The sequence below is a fragment of the Cavia porcellus genome, unplaced genomic scaffold, assembly GCF_034190915.1.
Source record: "Cavia porcellus strain 051 isolate PalLab524CR breed Dunkin Hartley unplaced genomic scaffold, mCavPor4.1 scaffold_14, whole genome shotgun sequence".
Classification (NCBI taxonomy): Eukaryota; Metazoa; Chordata; class Mammalia; order Rodentia; family Caviidae; genus Cavia; species Cavia porcellus.
Window position 1 is genome coordinate 51,462,009 of NW_026947497.1, and position 27,506 is coordinate 51,489,514.

Genomic DNA, 27,506 nt, shown 5'->3' on the forward strand with positions numbered 1-27,506 from the left:
TTTCCTCCCTCCCCCTTGTCTCTTGTTTCCCTTTCTACTTGAGAAAGCTCTCCTTACCTCCCATTATCTTTTGTTTTGCTCTCTATTTATATTTTACGGTTCTCATATAAGGGAGTTTGTTGTGCGATATTTAAGCTTGTGCATCTGATCATTTCACTTAACACTGTGGCCTCAAGGGGCCTTTGTGTCCCTGTGAAGGCCTCTGGTTTTAGAAGGTTGCTTCTTGTGTACTGATCTGGAGATGGCTTGCTTATCTTTCTGGAGAGAGAATGTAAGTGTAAGCTGTTGTTAAGAATGGGTGGACACTGCTCTTCACTAACTTGCATGCACATAAACAGAAAAAGACAGGGCACACCATGGAATTGTACTGTTTTTTGTAGGAAAGCTTACAGGGAATTTAGTAGAAATTTACATTTCAGACATTATAGATAAACACTGTAAAGTTTAGGAATCCCAAAGTGAGAGCATGTTGGGAGTCCACTGACAAATTTTAGTCAGAAAAAAGGCTTAGTAAAATGAATACAGGAGTTTAAAATCTTGTTTGTGTATTTGCACTTGACTTTTAACCAGATTTCGTGTTTTTACTTCAGTCTACATTTTAGTTAAGAGGCCTATCCTGTCTTTGCTCATTTCATTCACTCCAGTGTTAGCTAATAAGTGCTTTTCATAGTTAATCCTTAGGAATTGGATCAAATTTGGTGTTGTCAGGGAATTTGGAGTTAAGGGATAAAAGCTAGTTTATCTCTGGAAAGTAGTTGATTAACTGCCAACATTTTATGATACAAGAAAAAGATCATGAGTCATTCCATTCACATTGAGGAAATCTACATTAATACATGCTTGGCTGATATGCCAATCTTCCTTAAAAGCATGAGCTATTGGTGTAATATTTCAGATTAAAATAGGGAACTCCTTTATGTTTTACTTAAAAGAGTATGTGCCAATATTCCACAAGTGTTGTGATCATTGTATTGTTTTTCTGAAGCCCTGCTAATGTAAATTTGAAAAAAGTTTCTTTAATTCTTAGATCTGATAATTGTATGTTTTCTAATATGAAATTGTAATGACATCAATATTCTGAACTTGGATCTGCAAAGAGTATATTTTTAAAATATTTAATATTTTAAAAGTACTATGTGATTTATCCTTTTTGACATGGGAAATTGTAAGTCTATTTTTGATTTAAAACTGAAAATGTGCACTATGATGTGTACCTTATGTACTCTTTATAAAGTCAGATTGTGATGATATTTGAAAACTGATGAGAATGGTAAATTCTCCTATATCCACTTCCAGTGTTTCAGGACATTTTTCCAGGCCTCTCTGCAGGTCTGCAGAGAGCATAAGCAATTAGAAATGCAGTGAGGAGGGAAGACTTGAGCTGCCTTCCTTAGCAGGGCCTTACATTTTGATAAGTGGAGGTTGCAGATGCATTCAAGAAGGCCTCCCCTCCCCTGAAATAGGATGTGGTGTGAATTTCTAGTCTTCTGGTGAGGGGCTTAGAGAGACAGGTGACAAATGAGGTTTGGAAGATTGAGGAGACCTGTTTGAGACTTGGACCAGCAGTACTTTTTCTCTGCATTTGCAGCAGAGTTGGGGGGGGAAAAAAGCTTCTTTGCATAATCTGGGGCCTCTTGGAAAAGTCTGTGCATTTGGAGAAATCAGGACTCTGTAGTCCAAACCTGTGGAGAGGGCGTGGGGCTGGAGGAGGGGAGGGAGGAGCATTTTAACTTGGACCAGGTGGGAATGTGGGGAGCCTGGATACCTCTTCTGTTGTCTTTTGTTCTTCCCTTTACTTAAGTGGAAAACAGCTCTTGTTCTAGCTTGGAAAGAGCAAAAGTCACACGGAGAAACGTTACATGGAAAGTGGACGAAAACTTGTCCTGTCCAAACATGGAGGCTGCATGTTCAGACTGATGTTTCGGTTATATCTAGTCTTCCTGGGCTGGTTGGAAAATTAAGGCATTGTTCTGTGTTGAAGTTCTAATTGACTCTTTAACTCTGTTTTTCCTTGTCTCCCCCCACTTTAAACAGATCTGAGTTAGGGGGATTTGAATCCAGGATAAAACATGTACATAAACTGCACTCAGTATAAAAAAAATCAGTTGTCTAAAACAATACTTACCCAACGTTTTATTAGTTGTCTCTTTCAACCATGGAAATACATACTTCAGAGTATTGCTGAATAAATATGTATTGAGTTTTTCAGTATGTTTAAAGCTCTTGGTTGGGGACTATTACGGTTTGAGTCTGGATGTCCCCCCAAAGCCTCATATGCAGTTGTGGAGGCAGACTTCTAGAATCTGTGATTGATTCATGGTACAATGCTGGGATTATGGCTGTGCTACACCCACCGTAGGGTAAGTAGCCCACATGCAGTATAAGGGACAGAGTCTTCTCTGTGTTCCTGCTTTTTGTCTTTTGCTCTTGTTGATTTTGGTATCTGTTTTTGCCATGAACTGTGACCCCTGTGCCATGAGCTACCCTGCCTTGGAGCCAGCTGATTATAGACCTAAACCTCCACTAACTGTGAACTGAGTAAACCTTTCCTTCCATAATTTTGGGCATCGGCTATTTTGTGCAATGAGAAAAAGGTAACCAAAATAGTGATACACAAACATAATAGAAGTTATTGCATCAAATTAATGTAATATAAATTGAGTTCTGTGGATTTAATACACTGAATATAATGCAACATTATGATTCATGTATGAGACTTTTGAGAATCAGTTCCTTCTTAATAAGGATATTTATATAAGACGAGTCCTTATAATGGCCTCTGTAAGATACCACCATTCTTAGGAAATAGATAACTCTACAGTGGAATTTTTAAGCTTTCCCATGTTTTAAAATTTAAAAATGATAAATATGAGGTTTGATACTTGTGTATATTGTGTAATGATTGTGTATATTGTGTTTGATACTTGTGTATATTTGTGTAATTTATTTTTTGAGATTTTTTTATTTTCTGCAATTAAGGATTTTGTAGGTTTGGGTTAGTTTCAAAAACTATTTGGCTATTGAAAAATTACAGCATTTCATTTCTGTGATTATGTACCTTTATTTGACACTAAACTTTTAGGCAGGCTAATTATTAAAGTAGAAAGGGGCAGTATGTCCACTCACATCATGGCTTCACTTTTAGATTTACTATAATGACTTTGAAGCCTCTTTAATTCAGTGTTTGCTGCTGATGTGTTTTAGGTAATATAATAATGGTCGTATTCTCTGTCTAGGAACTTTATGAGGACATCAGACGTGGTCTTCAGTTCATATCCCACCTGCTATAATGTACTCATATACTTAACTATAAATCTGCCTTCATGTGCTCAAGACATTTCAGTACATAGTGGAAATACCATAGTTATTTTAATATTTCCATCCTTTAAGATAAGAATTAATCAAGTATTTGATTATGTAAGTGAACCTAAAACATTTGTTTTCAGTAGTGTCATCAGGGTCTCCATGAATTACAAGAGGATGGAGTTTTAGGCAGTATATGTGTCATTTTTCTTGTATCTTGGAGGAAAAGCCCTATTTATTTGTATATATGTGTATGTATGTATATATATATATATATATATATATATATGTATATATTTGCTGATTTAACAGATGTTTATTAAATACTCATTTTCCAGATTTGTTCCAGATTCGGATAATGGAATCTTGCTTTCCTGGTGACCTTGTGGTCTCTCAAGGAATACAATCCAATAAAAGCTGAGGGAGGGGGTGCCCTTGGACCTGGGGAGCCAATCCGGCACCTCTCAAAAGACCTGGGCTCTCAACTGTGGGAACCCTTCTGCTCTGCAAGGGCGTAGCTGTTCCGAGACCCTGGGTTCCGAGACCCTGGGGCTGATGGAAGCTCAGTTGAAAGCTGAGTGTTTGTGGGGGGCACAGGGGGAGCTGCAAGGAACCCCGAGAGACTGACTGACTCAAGAGACTGACTGACTCGGAGGTCTGGCTGGCGCCAGGCCGGGGCAGGCGTGGTGCATGTGGTGGGCGGGACTGTCAGGCCTGCCTTAGGTGAGAGGGTGGGAAAGAAATGGGGCCTGAGCCCGCGGTTAGGAGGAGGGGTAAGGGCACAGGATTCCGGTGGTGCTGGGGAGGAAGGCAGAAAGCATCAGGTTTCACAGCGTAAACCCGTGGGGAGCCTCAGATCCTTCGCTTCGGCTGCTGCCCCGCGCTGGGTGTGGGTGGGTGCGTTTCCTGGCCCAGTCCTGGGTGACTCCTGTGGATGCCGTCAGTGCTCCAGGGGTAGTTGGGGGTGTGTGTGTGGGTGTGAGGGTTTGAAGCAGGTGGTTCTGTAAACCTGGAGAGAGCAGTAGAAAAGTAAAACTATCTTAGCCGCAAGGGAAGAAGGGGAACATGGGGAGAATATTACAGAAGACAGGTGCACGGGTAAACCCCAAGCGTTCTGCCAGGCGCTGTGCATTGCCGGCCCCTCCAGCTTCACAGCTGCGCGGGCGGAGTTTGGAGCGCGGTCTCCAGCACCTCTGCTCCCCGGCTCCTCTGCGCAGGTCCCTGCTCCTCTCTGGGCCTGGGGCGCTGCTCCTGGCTGGAAGCGCCCGCCCGCGGACAGGCTGGGCCTGCCCAAGAGGACAGCTGGCTTGGACTGCACCGCTTCACTTTGGCGACTGGTTCTCTTTCTTGCCCTTGTCATGTTTATATTGGCTTAATTTACATATGGGTTAGGAAATAACTCTACAGCAGCAGGGCAGATGCTGCAGTATAGATCAGGAAATAACTTAAAACCTGAATGCTGTCCTCATGCTCTGAACAGCTGCAAACTCACGCAGGGCAGTTGGGAATCGCGCGCAGCGCGCTGTTCCCCACGCGTGGGCTTCTCTGGCAGGAGGTCTATTTTTATCCCTTACGTCATCGCTGCCACACACCCCCGGTCCGCCGGGGTTTTCCTTTCTTTAATTCTGGTTTGAGAGAAACCTTGCGTTGGTGTCGTCATTGGCGCTGCCTTTGGTTTGCTCTGGGGAATGGGCAGTAATCAGGGCGGTGTGCAGCCGGGCGTGTGGTATTGCAAGCACTTTGTCTGTCACAAAGATCGGTGCCGCTCAGCCTCCTCTCCTGGGAAGGGGCAGCTCTCTGCCTGTGCACGTTTTTAGTATACTTGCTTAAAATTCAGCTTTCGGTTGCAGCGGCAAGGATCCTTCCTGTCTTCCACTGTTTCCCGTCATAGGGTGTGATTTTTTTCTTTTTTCCGTCATGAGATGTTCCAGAATCCCATGGTGATTTGAAAAATGTTTCTCTTCCTTGGAAAAATTGACTTTGATATTCAAGTCTGTTTCCTACCAGTGGGGAGTTGATCTTTTTACATTAGTTTCAGTTGAAATCGTCTATTTTTCTTGTTGCAATACTGATCAATTAAAAATGTTCTTTTGGTTTTAGATCCAGGGCTAAAACATTAGTAATAACTAGAAAATATTTTTTAACTTTTGGATGAAATTCTGGCATTTCCTAGAATGTACCGATACTAGATTTGAAGTCATTTGTGAAAAGAATATCTTAATAGTTTATATTAACTGAATTAAAAAGTACCTGTTAAATGTTTTATGTATTTAAATACATGTAAATATGTAAAATTCCTTCCTTATTGTCTTAAAAACTTATCTCCTATTATAGCTCAGTAACATACTAGAGTTTCACTATTAACTAATGAAGAGTAAACTTTTCCTGTCATTAAGCATACATCTTAGCCACATTAGGTATGTGGTTTTTAGGGTTGGATACATCAGTAGTAACCTTTGGATTGACTTGAACATACCCACTTCACAGGGTACCTAGCAGGCTTTGTAGTCATTAAAATTTCACATGGGCTAAAAAATAACTTTAAAGACATTTTGGAAAAAATAACTCAAAAGGGAAAAAAGCCTTTAATGAATAATTGTTTGTATTGGAGCAATTTCTTCTGGACTCAGATGCCTCTTTTCCTCCCTCACATCTTGCCTCTCTGTGGAGACAGGGCAGGTGTGTCGTGTCTGTGTGTGTGTGTGATTTGGAATGCCTGGCTCAGGGGAGAGAGAGTGAGGCGTCAGTGAGGTCAGGGATTGCAGGCTTGGTAAGCGGTGGAGTAACTCAGGGGGGAAGGAAGATTTGGGAATGAAAGAGGAGACCCTCAGGTCATCTTGCTCTTCACTCCTGTGTAGGACAGCAGTGATCAGTGGTAACCTGTGGGTTGGTGTAACCCAGGACGAGTGTAACAGAATACAGCGAAAATCTCAGTGTCCCATTTTCTTGTCACTGATTGTCAGTTCACTTCTACTTTCTATCCATTTCTTTGTTAAACATTTAAACAGAACCTTAAAGAAACCTTGTGACTCATGTGAATTTTAAGCACTGGGAAAATGTTTAGGAAAAGGATACTTTGTCATGTGTTAACTCATAATACAATATTGTGTCCCCACACAATTGGCACATGGAGAACTCTGTCCGTGTTCCACACTCAACACCCTTGGGGCCCTGCCAGTGGGCATCAGTAACGAGCACTTCACCATGTGGATCCTGTGTCTCCTCGCTGCGCTCCTCCCTGGTAGGTAGTGTGTAGGGCTGGGGCAGAGCAGCCTTTGTGTGGGTGGACCCTGTGGTCCCTCGATGTGCTCTTCAGGAAGGGCAAGGCTGGGCACCTCCTGGTCGTAGCAGTCCTCAGACCTCCTATGCACTGCTGAAAGCTTTCCAGGATTGCCGGGGAGCTTTTGCTTCTGTGCATTTACCTGTGTTGTTATTTACCATGTTAGAAGTTGAGACTGGAAAATTGTAAAGTACGTATTCATTCATTCACTCATTCACTTAAAATGACTAATAAGCCCATTACACATTATCATCAAAATTCTTTTAAAGGAAAAGTAGCTATTTTATAAAACAAAAAGGTTTTAAGAAGGGCGATAGTGTTTTCTACTTTGGCCAATATGTTTAACAGTTGGCCTAAGAGAAGCAAGTAGATTCTAATACTTTTCTCTCTCTTCATTTTATTATGCTATGCTCTTCTGGTTGAAGTGTGTGAAATAAATGAAGAAAATCTGGTCTCTCGTAGAGTAGCTGGAAAAACTAAGCACGTTTTAACAGGTTTTTAAAAACAAAGTTGCCAGGTGTGGTGGCTCATGCTTATAATCCCAGTACTCAGGAGGCTGAGGCAGGCAGATCATTTTGAGTTCAAGGCCAGTTTGGGCTACATAGTTCGAAGACCAGCCTGAACTATATATTGAGACTCTGCTTCAAAAAAAATCAAAACAAACAAACAAACATAAAATTGTGTATGTTCTTTGGTAGATAACACCAAAATTCAAGAAATGATGATTTCACAAAGATTAGTTGCAATGAGAAGCATAAAACTGTATCATTGAATTATTCCCTTTTTGTTAAAACCTATTGGTCTTACTTGCGTGTTGAATGATGTCTCTACTTATGTATGATATTTTCACATTCATTGGTCCCTGAGTTAAGTGGGTGTCTGAATTTTACACTGGCATTGTCCAGTGTAAAATTCACATTTGTTTGTTTTATTTTAAAAGGGGTCTGCATTCTCAGAAAGTGCTCATGTTCCCATTGTTAGATACAGGTTTTCCAGACCACAAGCATTCACTTGAAAGTTTGCATTTTATCATTAGCAAACAAAATAAAGTCCACGGTTTTTCTTCAAACAGAAAAATCATTTTTAAGAAAAAACCAGGCTGAGATGTAGCTTGGTTGTGGGGCACTTGAGATGTGCAGTTTAATACCCAGCACCAAAATGCAAAAGGGGGGGCATGGAAGAAAGGAAGTGAGGGAGGGGTGGGAGGAGGGAGTGAAAGATCTGTGCAGCCTGAATTAAATAGATATAGTCAATTGTTCGTTCGTGTTTTCAAGTAAAAATGGAGTCCTATGGAAAAAGGGGCCAGCTTTCACCCCAAACTCAAGTAATTGTGTGCATCATCCCTTTCAGCTGTGGATGTGCATGCCTCTCCCTTTTTATCATGCAGAATCTTAGAAAGTCCTGTCCTAAAGGGTTGAGAGATCATAGAACTAGGAGTGGTTACTGCTTGATCAAGGACACTGCAGTGACCCTGGCTTTTGTTTTCTCTGGTATATGGTGAAGACTGCAGAGACCGTATGGTGCCCAGTTGCTCACTGCTGCCTTGATATGGTAAGAATTCCACCCATGTTACCTAGTTGTGCTTTTGCACTTTGGCACAGTATTAGTATAACGAAAAGCACAAATAATATTTTAGTATTACATGAAAATATTTTGACCTTGTGAACTGCCTGAAAGAGTTGCTGAGGATTCTCAGAGGACCTTACACCATACTTTGGCATCCATGCTATTAGAATGTTGCTTTACTGCTTCTTCAGATTTTATCTGCCTGGTGTGTTAGGGTCCTTGAAAGTAATGGGAAAGAGAAGGGAGAGGGGAGAATGAGAGAGGGGGACTGAGATTTGATGACTTTTTTTTTTTTTAACAGAAGTTCATGTCATTGTGGGGCTTGGCAAGTCCAAAACTGGTGCCTAATTAGAACTCTGACATGGTATGGATCTCCACGTGTGAGCCTGTCTAATTGATATCTGTCCATGGACCTTTCTACCCAGAACTGGCTTTGTAGTCTGCAAACATAGTGAAAAAGAAGCCACAGGGCCCCTGTAGCAAAATGATTGCTGACCTGAGGATGCTGTCCGCAGAGCATTAGTGTGAGGACACCCTCTCAATTTGGGCATGGTTGCCTGCCATGAATCAGTCCTGACCTTTCATTTTTGTCTGAGTTTCTACTTTCCTCACTTCCCTTTCTTATGGTTCAGTTTCCTCATAGGTCCCTGGAGGAAATGAGATGTTAAGCTAAATTTGGATGGGATTAGAATTTCAAAATGGTTTACATGAAATACATATGTCTTAATACATTAATTGTCTTAGTTAGCAGTCATCCTATCACACTTGCTAGATAGTTATTCTTAAATAACTTACTTAGTATTTCTTCTTTAAAGCATTTTCTTGTTTGGGAATTTTATTTTTGAAACCTTTTTCCTGTTGAAAAGTTCTTTGATTTCCTTTACCTACTGAGGTGATTGTGTGGACCTATAAAATCTTTGATATTTATGCAATTTTTTTCAAGTGTGTATCACCGTATAACTATTGTCTTTTGGATAATCTTAGAAAATCGATTTTGGTCTTCTGCTAATATATTTTAGTCCCCTTCTCTCCTTGATCCCTCACCCCCTCCAAAAAAAGATGATCATTGTAATTCATCTTGATAACATTCTTCAACAGTGGCCATTTGGGTAATCCAGTCTGCCACAAATTGTTTTAATTTGAAAATATAAAAATGAGTCAAAATAAATCAGCCATCCCAGAAATGGATTTAAAGCTTCTTTCTTCTCCCCGCTCTCCTCACTAGCTTTCCACAGACCTGTTCTGCCTTTGATGTCTCGGTTTGCTTTCCCCCTGCTGGCTGCTTGGTGTCCACACGGAGGTGCTGCCATTGGTAGTGTTCTATCCACCTGCTCTGCCTGTGCCAGGGCTTCAGTGCTGGCTTCCCTCACTGTTACCTACGCTCCCTGCACTTCAACTGCTAAGGCAGAGGCACACTGGGCACAGAGCTGAGAGCACAGAGCTGTGCAACACTGTCCACCCACTCTGGCCTACAGGGCCCCTAGGAAGCCCCAGACCCCCATGATGTTCTGTATGCACCATGTGGGTTCAGGCATCTTTGTTCACTTACAGAAATTTCTCCTTGTAATCAATGCCTCATTTCCATCCAAAGTGTGCTTTTACATATTTATTTGTGTTTTTTTTTGTTTGTTTGTTTTAGTTTGGTTTTTAGACAGGATCTTGCTGTGTAGTCCAGATTAGTCTCTAGCTTGCAGTGATCCTCCTGCCTCAGCCTCCAGAGTCCTGGGATTATAGGTGTATATCACCACAAAAACAAAACTTACTGTTTGTCAGAGGTTGGGTTTAGTTTTCATATCTTCTTAGTATTCAATTTTCGTTTTTAGTTTTATAAGACCACTGTATTGAGCAGTGTATATTTTAAAATTTTAACCCAGCAGAGTATATTTTGCTTTGTGTCCTGGAGGAAAACCCATTTATTTCCTAGTAAACCCTGCCCATCAGGCAAGTAGGTTTTCTTTCATGTTTTCTTTTAAGGGAGTCTTCCAGTAGACATTCCCACTGATGACCACTAGATTTTGTTTTGTTCTGATACAGTGCTAACGTGGCCAGAATGATTCCAAAATCCATCTGTGATGTGTAGTTTCTTGTCTGATCCTGTTTAAGGGCTCAGGGGCCAGTGGCAGAATAAGTAAATGTTTCTTGTTTCTTGTCTTATTCCACTTTAAGTCCTGGGGGTTCATTGTAGAATGCGTAAATGAAACACCTTACTCTTTTCATTTGTAGTCACATGTTGGTAGAGGTGCAGCTTTGTGGCACATCCAGGAGAGGTAATTTCCCGTGAACATGATTCATCCGGCCGGCTGATAGCAAATCTGACCATTGTTAAGGGTCTGTATATGCAATTAAATATTCCGGTTTTATCTGTGGTTTTTAAATACCAGCGTGGACATAGTTAATGGTCTTAAAGTATAACTTAGTCTGTATGGATAGTTGAAGTAGTATGAATAGCTGTTCATCTGCTGAGAGCCTTAAGGAGATGGGGAAATTAATCTGCGTGGTTTACACTCTGTTCATTTTCATTTGTTACTCATTCATGTGAAGAAAGACTGAATATAGCATGAGGCTATATTGGCAGACTGAATTATTTTTCAACAAAACATTTAAAACATTTCTGTAGCATTTATTTTCTGTGTAGAGGTGGCCCTCTATTTTTAATTATTTTTTTCCACCTGTAGTACTGCTGATCTCGACAGAAGGGCAGACGCAGTCCTATGCAGATAATGAAGTCCACTGGCCAATGGGTCACTTTGTCTTTTAGAGTGAAGACTGTTGACCATTTGGAGAACTTGTATTTTGATATTTATTTGCAGGTATTAGATGAATGCTTTGTGAGTGGTAGTGCAGACCTGTCTGCATTAACAGTCCTAGAGGAGGCTGCTGCACAAGGTGTTAGTCCCGTGCATCCGCACAACAGTAGTGAATGGCTGGCCAGGCTTCGTGAGTGCATCCAGTTTTTAACAGTATTCTAGAAAGAGTAAGTTGACGTGCCAGTTTGCAGATGTCTTGTTGCAGTTACACCAGGCAGCAGTGTCTCCCCGTTCGTTTGCAGAGAGGTTAAGTGAGTAAGGTGTCCAGCATGTCTGGTGTCTCAATGGTGGGGCCAGAGGTCGCTGTACATCCTCTCTATCCGCGATCCTCAGGGTTAGCTAATGTATACAGCTTCTTAATGCCATTTAAACTGGAAATTTGACCAGGACAGGGGTGAATGCTACACAGTCCAGTTGTGTTGAACACCGCCTGTGAAAACAAGGCAGGTGCACGGAGTGTTGGTGTGGAGACACAGGTCCTGCGTGGCATGTGCAGTGCGGGGAGACCACAGTGAATTCTTCAGTCATTCTTACTACAAGTAAGTCATTTTCCCCTTTAGGACACCTTCCCTCCCACTTCTGTGGCTTTACTACAGTGCAGAAATGGATGATTCCTAACAAATGCATGATTGTGAAATTAACATATGTTCACATTTTGGCCGTATCATAACAAAAGGCCAAGATCTTGCCAATAGGTCTTTCATCAGTGCGACTTTCTGAGTAGCCCAAACAGTTTATAGTTGTCTGAACAGCTCTCAGGAAATTGCTTGCTTTTATATGAGAAAGTGTTGGAAGTATCTTGGTAATATTTAAGAATAATACTGAAAAATATATTACGTAATTTTTAAGAGTTTATGGTCCTGTAGATCCCCAGCGTGGACAGACTGGCATGGCCTCTTGCCTTGCCAGGAATGACATGGATCTGGTCACACAGTAGGAGCTACATGCTGGCTCCTAAGGAGCTCCTGGCTGGCTCAGATTTACATACCGCCTTGCTTCCTCGAGCTCCTCTCTCATGTGTCCCCAGCCTCATGTCTCCTATCTTGTACTTATACAGTGGCATTTTGGTACTACACACGTAGCTCTATGTAGTTATCCCTGTGAAATTTAAGTTGGCTAGTTTTACCCTACTCTTTTTACCTGTAATTAAAGCCCCTACCAGTGAACAAAATATTTTTAGTAGTTATCCCACCACTCAAGTGTTTACTCATGGTAAGGACCTGCACGGTTTCACAGGTTAGTTTTGAAGTTAGGTAGAGTCACTTGCATGTTTGTTGTTGGTTTGAACAATTACTGTGTATCAAGTGTTAGGGATAAAGCATAATGTAGGACTGACAGTGTCAGTTAAGTAAAATGCTGTGTAGTCCCTGCCCTCAGCTAATTTGTATGCAATATTTTCTGTTACTGTTAAACAGAGGTGTAGTTAGCCTGCACTGTGCTCACCCATGCTGCTGGCAGGTAAGGGATTTTCCTGGTGGAGTGGTGGTGGGGAAGTGTAGCAGGGAGCCCTGTTTCTGCCTCTCTCGCTGAGGAAGCGCCTCAGGGGTCTGCAGCCAGGGTTGCAGGACTCCACCTCACTAGCCACCAGCCTGGACAAGATGCTGTTTGGCCTCTTCTTAAATTAGGCTCCAGGAAATGAAGTAAGCTTTGTTTAATCTGCCACTAATGTGCTTATTTTTAAACACGCATGCCATAAACGCCCAGCTTTGAAATTTCTCACTGACTTGCTAATCTTTGCTTTCTTCGCCTATCTCTGAATCACATCATTCTGGATCTTTCTCTGTATGTTCATTTTCTTCCACCAGCTTGCTGTCAGAGGAGTTTTTTGTTTGTTTGTTTGTTTTTTTAATTAAAGAGGGAAATAGCCTGAAGGTTTCTTTGGGAAGTACCTCTGAGGTGTATTTGGGTGATCTCAGTCGGGTGGGCATTAGGTCTGACACTGGGCACCAGCCTAGGTCACAGTCTCAGGATCTCTAACCCCACATTTATTTAGATTGAACTCAGGTGTTCATTCAGCATTTACTGTATGTTAGGTAGTGTGTTTGTTTCCTTCATATTGTTTCATAATTAAATTGGTTTTAACAGTGTGCCAGCACTCAGGAAGCTGAGACAGGAAGATCATCAAGAGTTCAAGGCCAACCTGGGCTACATACTGATTTCTCAGACAGTGTGAACTACAAAGTGAGACTCTGTCTCAAAAAAAAAAAAAAAAAAAAAAAAAAGAGGAAACATGCAGTACTGTTTTGTGAAGTTTCTTTGTGACTGCTTTGGATAGAGTACATGGAGAATTTGTCTGCAGTATACTCATGGTGAAATAGAACTCATGAAAATAGATAGTGGAGTGATGGTATAATAAATTTATCAGATAATCAACTTTTTTATAAAAGAAACAGTACTGTGTCAAGGGTTTGTTTTAGGTAAAAAGGGAAAATCTGGCTATCCTATATGTTTCATTGGCTTAGTTGGCTTAATATAGTTATGTAGAAATTTAAATAGCTATTTATTTAGAGCCAGGGTCTTGCTAAGTTGTCTTGAAGGACTCGTGATTTTCCTGCCTCAGTGTCCCTCAGTGCTGGTATTACAGGCATGGCCAGTGTGCCTAATTTAAGTGCTATTTCTTAGGGAAAAATAAAACATTAGAGTTCAAATTTGTAAAAGTTCTTCTCTTGGGTTATCATAAAATAACATCTTTTTGTTTTACCTATATTTTTTCCTCAAACTCTATTTTTATTCTGGGTTCAGGGAAAAGGGAAGAACTTGATATGTGATTTTAAGTGCAGTAAAGTGATGTTAGAAACTACATTTGTACTTTGTATTCTTCTACCCTAACTCTAATCTTACTGTTTTATACTGAAACATAAATATGTTATTTTTATGCTTCCCTTGGGTTTTGATGAAAAAAATAAAGCACGTTGAGATCTCTGGGTAAGCACCATGAAAATTTATACAATTAATGATCACAGAGAGGAAATAGACCATTTCTCTCAATTTCATGATAATTAGAAAGTGATTATTGTAGGTGGAAAAAGTATGGAGGAATACCATAGTATTATGTTTAGCATGGAAATGAAATAGCTTCCTGAGCTTCGTCTTCTCTATCTCTTGGAACACTGGTACTGAGGACTTAGTTTGAATGGTGATACAGGGCATAAAGTTGGTAAGTTTTAACTGGATGGAGTTAATGTTATTTGCTAATTCTGTATGTTAAGGATAATCAAATTAGGCCGCCTGCAACTAAGGATGATTCGTTCTTACATAAAATCTCTAGCAGGAGGGCCTCCTAAATCTTGAGCTTATTTTTTATTTCTTGAACAGTGTTTGGTGAATTATAACCTGATTAACTGCATCTTGGTGTACCAGACAGTATAGATGATAACATTTCAGTAATACAATCCTGGGTTGGAAGATACATAGGTTGTAGGCATGGGACCAGACTGCAGGGAGCACTCACATCAAGGTTTAGCACAGAAGAGCACAGTTCCTGTGGATATGCAACCTTCTTACTTCTCTTCAGGCCCTGATCAGGTTCCTTTCCTTTTTGAGAGAAGTGACACGTTTTCCAGAGAGGTGAGCACCAGAAAACCTTCATGAACAAGGTCGGACACCATCAGATTGGGGCCACTTTTGCTTATGCTCAGTGATGTTTTGGCAGATGAGTGTGTTGGGGCCTGGAGCAGCTGGTAAATGTGGAACTTGATTGTGCAATCTCTGAGCTGCCATTTACTTTTCTTATAGTGATAAAATGCTGCATTATAATTTCCCATTTTAACCATTTAAGTGTACAGTTCAGTGACATTTACCTACTTTCCTGCTGTTACAGGCTCATTGCCGTCCTCCACCTCCAGAATCTCTTACCTCCTCAGGCTTGAACTCAACCACAAACCTTTACTCTCCAACCTCCACTCCCCGGCTCCTGGCAAAAACCATTGTGCTCTGCTTCCTGTCTCTTGGCAGTTGACTGTTGTAGCTACCTAGATGGGAGGAATTCATAGTTCTTTCTGTGATTGGTTTATTCCCCTTAGCCTAAGTTATCCGGAATCTTACTGCTGTGTTATGTGATGTGTGTATTGCTTGTAACTGTATCCCCTGCATTTCACTGACACATTCATCTGTTGAAGGTACTGAGGTTGCTTTGCCATTTTGATGCCATTTGCTTTTAGCTTCTTGTGTCTACTACAGAAAATATTTGACATTTTTGACAAGAAGATCAGGTGCAGCCTTGCCAATGCCCATTCACATGAGGGCAGAAGAGCGGGTGCCTACAGGTGTGTGCCATGGCAGGGCCAGTATGGTGCCGCCAGCTCAGGTGGAGAGAGGACTGGATAGGGACTCGCTGCTTAGATGACTTCATGACTAAGGGAAAGTCATAACCCTGATAACCGAGTTCTTCAGGGAAGAGATAATCCTGAGGGCATTTTGCCAACATGTCTTGGGGGCCCAAGGGGAGCAGTCAAGAAAGGGAGGAAGGAGGAGTTTCTTAGAGGAAATAGTGTAAGCAGCGGCCTTTTACCTATCAAGGGAGCAAGAGCAGCCCAGCAACCTGGAGTGTGAAGAGAGCGTGTGGGGGCATGGCTTGAGTCCAGAGACTTGACAGGCTGCGCTGGGGACAGCGGAGAGTCACTGAAGTGTTGCCATTTGTAAAAGGGGCACTGTGGGTTAGGGAAGTGATCAGACTTCATTTTTAAAAGATCATAGGAGTAGCCAGATGTGGTGGCCCACTCCTGTAATCCCAGCAGTTGGGAGGTTGAGGCAGGAGGATCCTTGCGAGTTTTGAGACCAGCCTGGGCTACAGAGTACACCCAGGGCCAGCCTAAACTGCATAGAGAGACCCTGTCTCAAAAAGAAAAGAAAAAAAAAAAAATCCTAGGGATAACAAGTTGGATCCTAGGTCTAACAAGTTTAGATCCTAGATGGGTGAATATGGTTACAATTAAATCTAAATTGTTGATTAGGGAGACCTGCGATTCTCAAGACAAAAAGTAATAATTGGAATTGGGTGATCACATCACAGGTGCAGAGAAATCTAAATTGGACAGAAATAAGAGAACAATGTCAGGATGGACAGAACATAACATATATTAAGGGTCCCTGGTAGGTAAATTGTGTAACAGGGTCACAGTGGTGCTTCCTTTGGGTAATGCAAGGGCTGAGGAAGACAGGTCATTCTGGAGATTCTCTTGTGGAGTGTAAGGCACCAGAGCTATAGAAAGTACAAGGTCTAGGGAAGTTGTTTCTGAGCCCGCAGACACCGAGCATTGAAAAGCCCTTTGAGGGTTGGAGTGCCTGTGGTGGAGGAGGAGAGGTTCAATGTATGTGGGTGAAGTGGGGTAGTGAAGTCTGAGGAAGAGGAGGGCTGATAGGGAGGTGGGTCAGGGTGGGTATCTGGACGGAAAGATTGCCATCAGGAAACTTGGGTGGGCTCCACTATTGCTGGCGAGGCGCCGCGCACAGCCGCGTGTGCGTCTGTGGAAACCGCGTGCCCCGAGCGCACGCCGCCTTGGAGTGTGCACTGGTGCCGCTCGCACTCCCGCGGGCGCGGCGACCCCGGGGCGGGGCACGGCCCCACGGCCCCACGGCCCCTTCTTTCCTCACCTGCCAGAGGCTGCTCGCGAAGCCGCCCGTCCCGTCCCGGCGCCCTGCCGCCCACCCTGCCAGCCTCTCCGGGCGCGGAGGAGGCGGAGAGGCCGCGCATCCCCGCCGCACCGGGCGCCGCCGGGAGGGAGCGCGGCCGCGGGAGATGGCTTTCCTGGTGCGTTGCTATGCCAACTGCCTGCAGCCCTGGTCCTCCAAAGTAAGCACCAGCCGGCCGCGGGCCGCGAGGGGTGCGCGCGCCGAGGCGAGACCGGGCCGGGGCCGGGCAGACGCGGACTCGGCGCCCACACGCTGACGGAGCGTTGCGCGAGCCGGGTCGAGCCCGTCCCTCGGCACTGTGTACCAGGCGGCTGCTGCGGCGCAGCCCGGTTCTCTCCGCCTCCTCCCCTCTCCCGGCCAGGGCGGGAGGATTGGGACAGCGGGGCCTGGCCCAGCCCGGCCCGGCGCGGCTCCGCGCGGCCCGGCAGCGCGGCCGCCATCTTAGCGCCTCCGCCCGCCCTGGGCGCCGCCTGCGCCAGCCGCAGCCGACGGGCGCCTCGGCCTGGGCCCCGGCAGGGGCGGCGGGCGGAGCGCGGGCTGGGATGGCGCCACCTCAGGCCGGGCTCCCCGCAGGCTTCCTGCGGAGGGTCCGGGCGTCCTTGGCGCTTGGCTCCGGCCCCGGCCGTGCTCTTGCCTTGGAAGCCCGGGCCGCGGCGGCCAGCGATGCTCAGTGAGTGCGGCGGGCGGGGCAGGGGCAGCGACCGGGGTCGGGCGGGGCGGCGGCAGCGGAGGACGAGGACCGCGGCTGCGCCACCGGCAGGGTCGCTGCGCCGTCGTGGGGCGGGGGCAGCAGCTCCGACGGGACGGCCGGCCGGGCAGGGCTCCGCTCCTCTTCCCCCTCCCCTCCTGCCCGCGGGCACGCGCCGAGCTGCTCCCGCCTCCCTGAGCGGTGACCGCGCCAGGCCGAGGCGCGGCCGGGGTCCCGCCGAGCTCCGACGGGGCGTCAGGCACAGGGTGGAGCGCGAGCTGGTGCCAGCCGGGGCCGGCAGTCCTGCCACGGGGCCCCGGGGTCGCGCCTTGCTTCCTGCGCTCCACGGGAAAGGAGCGGTGAAGGAGGCCCAGGGTCGCTTCATTTCATTAGCAGGGTCTTTGAAGTTAAGCTTCGCAATCAGGGTTTTCAGGGAAAGCTACCAGAGTACGAGTTAAACTGTACTTGAGAAGCCTTCGCAATAGAATTTAAATTTCAGGCTTCTCACTCTACTTTTTCATACATGGGAGGAGGACGATATTTAGGTTACCAATAATATAAATTTAACGAACAAAGAAAGCTATTAAAAGTGTTTCCTGGTGGAGGGAAGAAGTGTTAGTTTCGTGATGGCACCACCTAGTGCGAGTGCTGGCATTTTAGTCTGTGAGCAGCTTCCTGTTGATGAGTGCTCACCTCTCACTGGCTGGGGCAGTGCTGGAGGAAAGGGGTCCCCCTGCCTGGGAAGTCAAATGGAGCAGGCCAAAAACCCCCAGGGCCTCAGGCATGGGGCTGTCTCCTGGCCACACGGAGGTCTTGCTGGCTACCTGTAGACTGAGCCGCTGGTGGTCTTAATTTCAGGTCTTGAAATCTTATATTAAGTTGAGAGATTGAGTAAAAAAGTGGCTGTGGCGCTCATGTACCCGGTGACTTGGTGCACCGTTGTTGAGCAAGAATGAGTGTTAAGCCCCTCCCTCAACCTGTATAGCTTTCAGAGAAAAATCTGCTAATTTCCAAATGAGCCAAATCACTGAACACACAAGTAATTTTTTTTTTGATTCTTCAAGATAATGTGTGGTCTTTTAAAACTATATGATAGATACGCTAGTTTCCGCTGAATGGAGTCACATTTGGCCCACGTTTAACTCTTAAGCTAGCCAGCTGTGTGATGTTACCACCTGTCCCATTCTGTGTAGCTGCTAACAGTAATCATGTGAATCACCAGAGAAACGCAGCACCGGGCCCTGCGTTCCTAGACCTGCAGTGCTTTTCAGTTAGCCCAGAGGAGTCCTGTGATTTTGTAAATATGAAAATGTAAAGATCTTGTGAGATTTGGAAAATAATAAAAGGGGATTACTAACATTCAGAAATAGTTTGCAAAGCCGAATTTTTGAAGACTGCAGTGGAGCATTAGTTGTACAGACTAAACCATGTCATTAAAAAAGTTTTGTAGACCTTCTGTGTTGAGAATGTTGGGTAACATAAGTCTCTACTTAATTTATCTTTTTCTTTTTTACTGTAGACCCCCCCTTTTTTTTTTGCTATTTCTGATGCCTTTGAAAATTCTACAATATGGGATGTTTTTGAAACTTTGTAAATTTTTCAGATAGGTCACTTTAAATGAATTTGACACTGTGAAACTGACAGTTTGTTTCCCAGTTTTGTATTTTTATAGAAATTACTGATTATGTGATGCCCTGTACCACTGAGTCCTACTCCATCATGGTTAGGTGGTAAGAGTGTCATATGGATGGAAGTGGCTTACTAAATGTAGGAGTTAAATTTTAGTAATTACGGAGCTGGGGATTTAGCTCAGCAGCATAAGCACCTGCGTTGCAAGCAGGCAGTCGTGAGTTTGATCCCTGGTACCGATAAAAACGAAAAAGACACACACAAAAAATTTTTTTTAGTAATTACGATTAGTCAGCATGGGTACTGTAGAACAGGCTTTGTGTTACACATTCCCTGACTTAATTCCTTATACAAACCTCTCAAGATATATTATGATCCTTTTAGAGAGGAGGAAAATGGAGACTAAGAACTTACTTTTCCAAAGACCATTACTGATGAGTGGTAGAATCATCAGTTGGGCCCAAGTTTGTTCAGTCACTCTGTGTAGACAGATTTAGTCTCATTTAGTGTCAAATCCTGGTAACTGGCATTAACTAATGGAATACACAAACATGCTTGCTTTCCCCCACTACTCTTTGGCATGTGTGACATCTCAATCACTGCTAACATAAAAGAGCAATAATGCTATGATCAGAATCACTTAATAATGCTTTGCATTGCCTGCTTCTGGTGATGATAATGATAATTCAGTCTGAAATGAATTCTTGAGCTGGAATTGGGATGATCAGGAAGGGATGCCCTTTAGCCCACTTCCTTCTGCTCCAGCTTTTCTGTGTTTGGCCTCTGCCAGGTGTGCGCTCCTTTTTAATTCTGTCTGCCACCCCTGGTTTAATCTGAAAATGTGAAACCTGTGGGAACAGAGGACCAGCTGTAGCTCTTTCTTTTGGAGGTGGGGGCTCCCTGGGCCAGGAGGTCAACCTGCCACTGCCTCCCAAGCACTTGGGACTGCCGCTGTGTCATCGGACCTGGTTTGCTGTTCAGTGTCTTAAAGGTCAGCGTCCTGTCTTGGCCTCCTCCAAGTAGCCTCTGCTGAGGAGGCCGAGACACGGTGCTGACCTTTAAAGCGCTGAATGGTACTTGTTCCCCAAATGGCCATTGCTGTGAGTGCCGAACCCCCATATTTGTGTCCTCCATTTCTGCCCTGGTGGGCTCTGTGCGTGCCAGCTCTCACTCATGAACACCTTGCATATGCCTGTGTGTAACAACTGTTAGTAACTGAGGGCCTGACCGAGGGCATGAGGTGGCATACAGCCACACTGTCCAGGGTCCTGTTGGTCACTCACAGCCCGTCTGCTCTGTATTCTTTCTTCTGTAAACAGGTTTTCCTCTTAGGCACACTTTCAGGCTTAGGGTAAGCAGACTGATTGCAAATGCTTCAGGCTCCTTTTCCCGTTTCTCCTCTCACAGAGGCCATTGCTTGACTTTGACTCGTTTCTTGCCTCCTGTTTACTTTGGCCATTTTTCGGTAGTGATAGGTGACCTAATATTTTCATGTTAAATTTTTATTCTTGCTTGGAGATGAGTTTGGTCTTTACACGTAGATAAGGGAACCTATCAGGCATGAGTTCTCCTTTCTGCATACCATATGTGATAAGAGTTTAAAACTGGTCTTCAGTGTGCAGAGTCTGGAGTAGAGAGAGAGGTCTTTTGGGAGCTGGATTAGTAGTAGGTGAGGGCCATGGCATGGCAGGAAGCTGTGGACGAAGACAGGGCCCAGAGGTCACCAGCGAGTGACTTGTGTTACAGGGAAGGAAGCATGGTATGGATGCAGGTGCCAAGAGCCCGTCAAGCTGAGGACATAGGAGACCCTGCGGAGAGGTGCCACCACTTTCACCATCTCTGGTCCCTAGTCTGTTAACTGGAAGAGAAAACTAAGAAAACTTAAGTTCTCAACTTAAAAGTACTTTTATCTTAGCATGACAGTGTGACCTCGTTTGTAAGCACTGGGTAATATTGATGCTTTTCCCTTAACACTGTGAGGATCAGTACCGATACTAATTACAGGTGGTAGGTTATGCCCTTTTTTGGGTGAAGACTCCCCTTTTATCTAATCCTCATTTGTCTCTCTTGACAGGTATTTCCTGAATGAAATGAACTTGACTCTTGGGAGGGTTTCTACTGTGCATACTTGTGGAGGCTGAGCGGAGGCCGTGTCCATTGTTTTGTTCAAGGACAAGGCCATCTTGCCTTGGCTTTGGGCCAAGAAACATTGGCAACGAGTAATAGATCTTGTAGTCCCATTAGGAGGGCAGTATATTTAGAAACCTGCCAAGACTTTACAGACTGCTTATATGTGTAACGGAGAAGTCCCACCTTATCATAGGACACACTACAGTGAGGTTGTTGCTTTTAGCTGAAAGAAGGATGCACAGAGCTGTACTTTCAAAATACTGCTTTAAAGTAATCCATTTAAAACTCGACTACCTAAAACTAAAATCAGTTAAGCTGAGTGAAAAAGAGAATGATCGAATCTTGCCATTAGAAGCCCCCACCTACCCACCCATTTAACTGCTGCAAGATCAGTAACCCTAGTTTCTTTGTCAGTATTATATTTTACATGCTTGAAGTACTGATATTATAGTTGTGCCAAAATAAATGCTCTAAGTTTGGCCTGCTAGGTATACTTAGCCCCTGGTTACGCCCTGGCATGTCTTTGGCTCAGGTCCATGAGTGCAGATCTGACCGCAAATGGCTGACACTGTTGCACTCAGGTGGTCTGTGTAGGGGAGGGCCACTGCTCTCAGGATGGAGGGCACACCCCAAGAGCAAGCGTGCACGCGACCAATCCCCAGGGTGCAACACAGGAGCTGCAGCAAACGCTTGTTACTTCTAGGTCTGCAGTAACCTTCAAAAACTTTTTAAAAGCTTTTCTTATCCAGTCTATGTAACATTATCAATGAATTTTTTTATTATGGTTTTGCTTATGCTTATGAGGTTCTTAGAAAAGGTTTAAAAATGAGTGGTTACATACACATTGATACGTGTGTGTGTGTGTAAACATAGACACATGTGTAATTTAAATGCAAATTTGTAAATATGTCCTCAGGGTCTCTACTAATTTCCTTGTTCTAAGATTTTTGTTTTCTTTCATCATTAGGGTGTTTTTAGCTGGCTGGGATGGGTACATGCTTGTAATCCTTGCACCCTAGGACCCAGAGGCAGGAGGATCATGAGTTAAGCCCAGCTGGGGCAATTTAAGCAACTTTGCAAGATCCTACCCCAAAGTTAAAAAGGGGCTGGGGCTGTAGCTCAGCACAGAGGTCCCCGCACAAGTAGTGTTTATATCAGAGATGTGACACATGCTTGTGACCTAGTCTGGTTCTGATGCTAAAATGCAGTGCTTTTAAGATTGTATTAGTGTCACAGAATGAGTTAGAAAACTGTGTGGAGTGTAGCTCCCAAAGGTAGGTAGTATAAAGCTGAAAGAGTCTAAACATGGATGTTTGCTGTTTGTTTACTGCTGACAGGTGACTGCCTGTATCACACAGGGAGTTCTCTTGACCTCTCAGCCTCCTGCTGTTGTCCTGTTGGCATGCAGACAATGTAACCTGGAGCGCGTCAGCTGTCAGGCACCTTCTGACCTTTCTTCTTGCCTAAACCTCAGACGTCAGCCTGTGTGCATTCGGCATGTTCTCTTTCACATGTGTACGTTTCTACACCTCCTCTGTGTGTGTGTGCATGTGCGTGTGTGTATATGCACGCATGTGATACCTGCGGTCCTGCCTCAGGCTGTGGTGAGGATCAGTGTCCTTGCTGAGTAGCTTTCCAGCTGTCACCTGTGTCTGGGTTTCCTTTACATACACACTTAGATCACACACTTCAGTTCTTTTCGTTTAGACTCATGCAGTTCCTATACTAGCTTCGTGAGCTGACTTCCAAAAATTAGCATTCTATCTAATGGATTTTGTGTCACACTGACTGCAATATTAAAAGCACTGCATTTTGGTATGAGAAAGTGAAACAATCATAGTACACCAGCTCCTTTTTCCTGACTTACACTGCACGTTCACCTTAGAGGCAGAGACACTTCAGACCTGGGTCAGCCTTCTGTTCAGTGGTTAGCAGAGTGACTGAAAAATTCCATTGCAATTAGAGAGGTTACAGTCTGCAGTGAACACTAGAGAGATGAAATATTGGTTTTGATATGTAACCTCCTTCCCTTACTTTGTGTAATCTAAGTACATGTTTGTATTTCATATGTATAGTTCTGTGTCTCTGTAACTATGTTAGCCATAATTCATTTGTGACTTAGATATGTGGGAAAGGTTAAAATTATACTCAGTTTACTTGACAGTAGACATTACTTTGGAGAAATAGCTACCCTATTTCATGTGACAAATATTCTTAATGCTGACTATTCGAGAGCATAAAGATTCCCTCATTGAGCTTGGTGAATGCCCTGCCCCGAGTGATGCCTCAGCCAAGGCTGGTTTTCAGTAGGTCAACACTTGAGTCATTCTTCTGCAAGTACCAGGGTGCAGTGTGACAGCCTGATGACAGGAAGGCAATGGAAGGTGACTTGCGAGCCTGTGGGGTTAATTGTGGTCCTCCTGTGGAGTTGGTCTTCACCCCATACCCCCAAGGAGTAAACCAGACATTTGAAAGTACTTTTTTTTTTTTTTTTTTTTTTTTTGTCTTTTTCCTTTTTACTGGTACCGGGGATCGAACTCATGACTGCCTGCTTGCAAGGCAGGCACTTATGCCGCTGAGCTAAACCTCCAGCCCCTGAAAGTACTTTTTAATAAGTCGAAGTACCCTTCTGATTTTGTGTAGTGTTTGGAGGTAGAAGGGAGTATTGTGGCGCATAATTTTTTTGTGGGTGTTATGGAACTTCCAGCACCGTACCTTTATTAATGGGAGAATGAAGATTCCCAGAGTTCTTTGCGGGAGACAACTCTGCAAGGTCCCTGTCCTGGGCCAGCACTGGTGGGCAGGCGGGCGGGGTTTATACTTGGCTTCTGGGGTTGAGGGTGTGAAGGATGAGGTGAACTTTTTCCTCATAGCTGTTACTTTTACACTTTTCCCCTCAAAAGTGCACTTTTCTTTCTCTTAAGTGATAATTTAAATGTGAATAATGGTTCCTATTCCTACTGAAAGTAGTATCACTTGTGGAAACAGCAAATGTTAAATGTCAAAATAATGCTCCTTTGGGTATGACATTTATTTACCTAAATAGAATTTGAAACTTATTTGGAAAAGATGCACTTTGAGTAGTGAAACTGCTTGACTGTAATTTTTAAAAATACACAGTTTCTCTAAAAATAAGACCTGGCAGGAAAATCATCAGCCTTAAAAACTGGCGATCAGAAATGTCAGCACTAGTCAGAAATTCAGTAAGTGAAGAATGCCATTTAGCATTCGAATGCCCTACCTGGGGGAAAGAATATAGCACCATCTTAAACTTACTTCTACTTGGTGTTTTTCTCGAAGTGTGGACAAAGTTTTAAGATAGGGAGATAAAAGAGAAGCTGAAAGAAAGAGAAGTAAAGAGACACCATCCTCTCTGCCTCCCCGCTGGTCAGGAGTCCCATGGCCACCAGCAGGCCCAGCCTCTTTACCTTCCGCTGTGCTGTCCCTGCCTCCACCCTGGACAGGGAGCCAAGGCCCCTGGCAGCAGGCCGAGGCCCCCGTCTCCTTGGGCAGTTGCGCCACAGTTGGCAGTAATGAGAGTAAGTGAAAAGCCCACTTAGCTGTAGGAAAAGGGACACCAGTAAGTTTGAATGTTCCTCAGCCTTTTCTCAAGAATAAGGCTATTTAAACTCTTTTCTTTTAAGAGAGGAGGACAACATGGAATAGATTGTTTCTTATTTAATTCATATCTCTTCCTTGCTAGCTGAGTAAGATTTCAGAAGGTAAACCTTTGAGGAATTACTAAATGTGTGCCTAATCAGGAAAGAAAGACATCTGTTTCCATACTAAAAACATAGCTTGGGGACACATGTTTTAGGTGGGTGTGGTGGTGCATACATGTAATCCCACAGAAGCTGAGGCAGGAGCATCACAAGTTTGAGTCCCCCTCAGACAATTTTGGATGACTTGGTCTCAGAAGGGATGGTGAAGAGAGTGGTCAATGGTAGAGCCCCCCTGAGTGATCCCCAGTGCTTTTGAGGGAGGGGTGAGGGACAGAGAGGGGTTTTTGGGTGATAACACCCTTTGACTCTGCAATGGTGGCTTGAAATCATTGTAAAACATGAACTGTGTGTGAAGATGAATCTATATTACTGTTCCTTTAACCGGAAGTTTCTTTTTGTTGTTTTGAAATTATATGTTCTTTTTCTCTTTGTGAAATGAGAATACTGAAACAACACATTTGTTAAATATTGGGGGTGTTCTTAGGGGTTTTCTTCAGAGTTCTACAAAAGAAGTTAAATATGGTTTGAAAATTGTGCTTGTAGTTGGAGTAGTGTATACTTAAATGCTGGGTGAGGAGTAGGGACAAACAGTGCATGGCAGTGTACACAGAGATATCCCGGGCACTGTGAGCAGTGTGCAGAGGAGGGAATCAGCCTTGAGATGCTCTCAGATAAGAGCAGGAAGCAAACAAGACATGGGGAAAATAAAGGGTAGGACGGGGTGCGGACGTGAGTGAGGCCCAGGGGCTGGCCAGCGCCCTGAGTCAGAGTGGGAACAGGCAGCACCAGGAAGGCCAGGTCCTCACAGGGCTCTGGTTGCAGAGTCTTTCAAGTGTCTTTCAAAGAGCTTTGGTGTTGTCCTCTGGATATATGACAATCATATTGTGTGGGTCAGGGCTTTGGGATGTGTGATCAGGGCACTGTGTGCTCTTACCATGGTCATGAACATGGGATTTTAGGGTGACTTGTAAGAGTCAAATCATCTCTATTGATCAGGACATAGCCACTAAATAATTTCTCATTTTTAATTATATTGTATGGCCAGGTGGAAACATCAGAAATTTCTTGACACCAGTCGTCCTTAAAGTTTTGACTGAGTGTATTTTAATGAAGATAGCAATCTTCATCAACTTTAAGATACCATTTATTGATTATCCTTGCTTTAAATGACTCAGTAGTGTTTTTTTTTTCATTGCTTACATGGTGGATTCTGATTTCTGAGATACTAAATAAAATCTCAGAATCAGTTAATAAGACATAAGACTTGAGTAAATTACACGTTTTGTATAGTGGCATTCACATGGTGCAACAGTAGCAAAGTACTGTTGGCTGTGGAATTAAATCTTGTTTGCATCATCAGCTGGCTTTGTACAGACCCACTGGTCAGTGAAAGCTCAATGTCAGGATTTACCTGGATGCTGGCTTGGTTATTAATAAGACTTGGCTTGTGTTTGTCAGTTGATTATAGAATAGTAGTAGATCAGAGATCTATTGAGATATGGTTTAGATGTTCTAGGCAATGTTTAACTCTTTTATTTGTCATTTTATTTAATCTTCACAACAGTGCAAGTGTCCGCTTGTTATACATGAAGAAATCAAGACAGAAAGAAGTGAGTTTTCCGAAGTTTGCAGCTAATACATGGCAAACCCTCAGGCATGCTTGTCTATATGCAGGTGTGTGCAGACAGTCATATGCATACTTGTTTGGGGAAGCTGTGGAGGCACCTGGTAAAATTTGTTCTTAGTACAAAATTGCAAAAAGGACAATTCCTTGTGTGTTTGATGTGTCTCTGGACTATAATTGCTTTGAGAAGATGATTTGAGAACAAGTTATTCTTTCCTCTATATTCAGTTGATCTTCTTTGGTGTTGGTTTTGAAGGAATTTCTTACTTGTGATGTGGTAACTACTGCCACCCCACCATAAGATGTGTAATAACTACCTTGATTTTGATGAAAATAAAAGCAGTATATTGTCTTCCTCCTCAAGGTGGGGCGTAATTGTAAGAGTACAAATTTTATTCTGAGGAATTCTTCGAAATCTTCATATGCAATTTTTTTCTTACTAATCAGCTGTTAGCCTGAAGAGTCATATCTGTGCAGTTTTCTAGAGATCTTTTACATTGTCCTACATTTAGACCTGAATTTAGAAAAGAGTTCTGCTTTGGCTTACTGCTTGAGTGATACAGTTGCTTGCTTGATGTGTTTAGTTAAGCTAGACAAATAACTTATTGGGAGCTAATGTTAGTATGTAACTAGGTGAAGTAGTTTTCTGAGCCAAACAGACTTAGCTACCTTATCCAAGCCATTTAAAATATACTTAAGTAATAATTGGAGTATCTTTGTTACAGTTGTAATAATTCTTTAAAACCCATCATCTGTCTGTGTAACATGTATGCTCTGGATTTGGGATTATAATTATAGTTTTTAGAGACCTGTTAAAGTGTGTTCTCACCTGGCCTCAGCAGGCTGACAGAAAGCCCATGATGGGGGCATCTTTGCATCGAGAACAGCCCTTCCTCGGCAGAGGGCTTTGGCTGGGCCTCCGCTCTGAAGATACTGCATAGTGATGGTGAGTGAGTGATGGTGGCTTGCAAGCAGGGTCCGATCCCTGCTTCAGGGAGCAGGTCTTATCTGCTGGCTTGGAGCATATCCTTATTTTCTCTGTTGCTGTTTAAGTGTCATCCAAACTACCATGAAAAAAGGGGTTCCGTTCAGTTGATTTATAGAAAAGCCAGTGAGCAGCTCTGAA

At 43.7% G+C, this 27,506-nt stretch overlaps 1 protein-coding gene across 15 annotated transcripts in view; it reads left to right on the forward strand.

Annotated features, from left to right (window-relative positions):
- Positions 1–27,506, forward strand: part of Rapgef2 (Rap guanine nucleotide exchange factor 2) — a 224,964-nt gene that overhangs the window by 124,476 nt on the left and 72,982 nt on the right. For 8 of the 15 annotated variants that reach the window (XM_063260907.1, XM_063260909.1, XM_063260908.1 and 5 more), the window contains one exon: positions 8,087–8,134. The exons of 2 other annotated variants lie outside the window; for them this stretch is intronic. In XM_063260907.1, coding sequence (XP_063116977.1) covers positions 8,087–8,134 — 48 coding nt within the window. Of the gene's footprint in view, positions 1–6,293; positions 6,545–8,086; positions 8,135–16,437; positions 16,748–17,097; positions 17,258–27,307; positions 27,327–27,506 lie in introns of those variants that run through there. 5 more of the 15 variants (XM_063260917.1, XM_063260918.1, XM_063260919.1 and 2 more) reach the window with 5 other exon arrangements.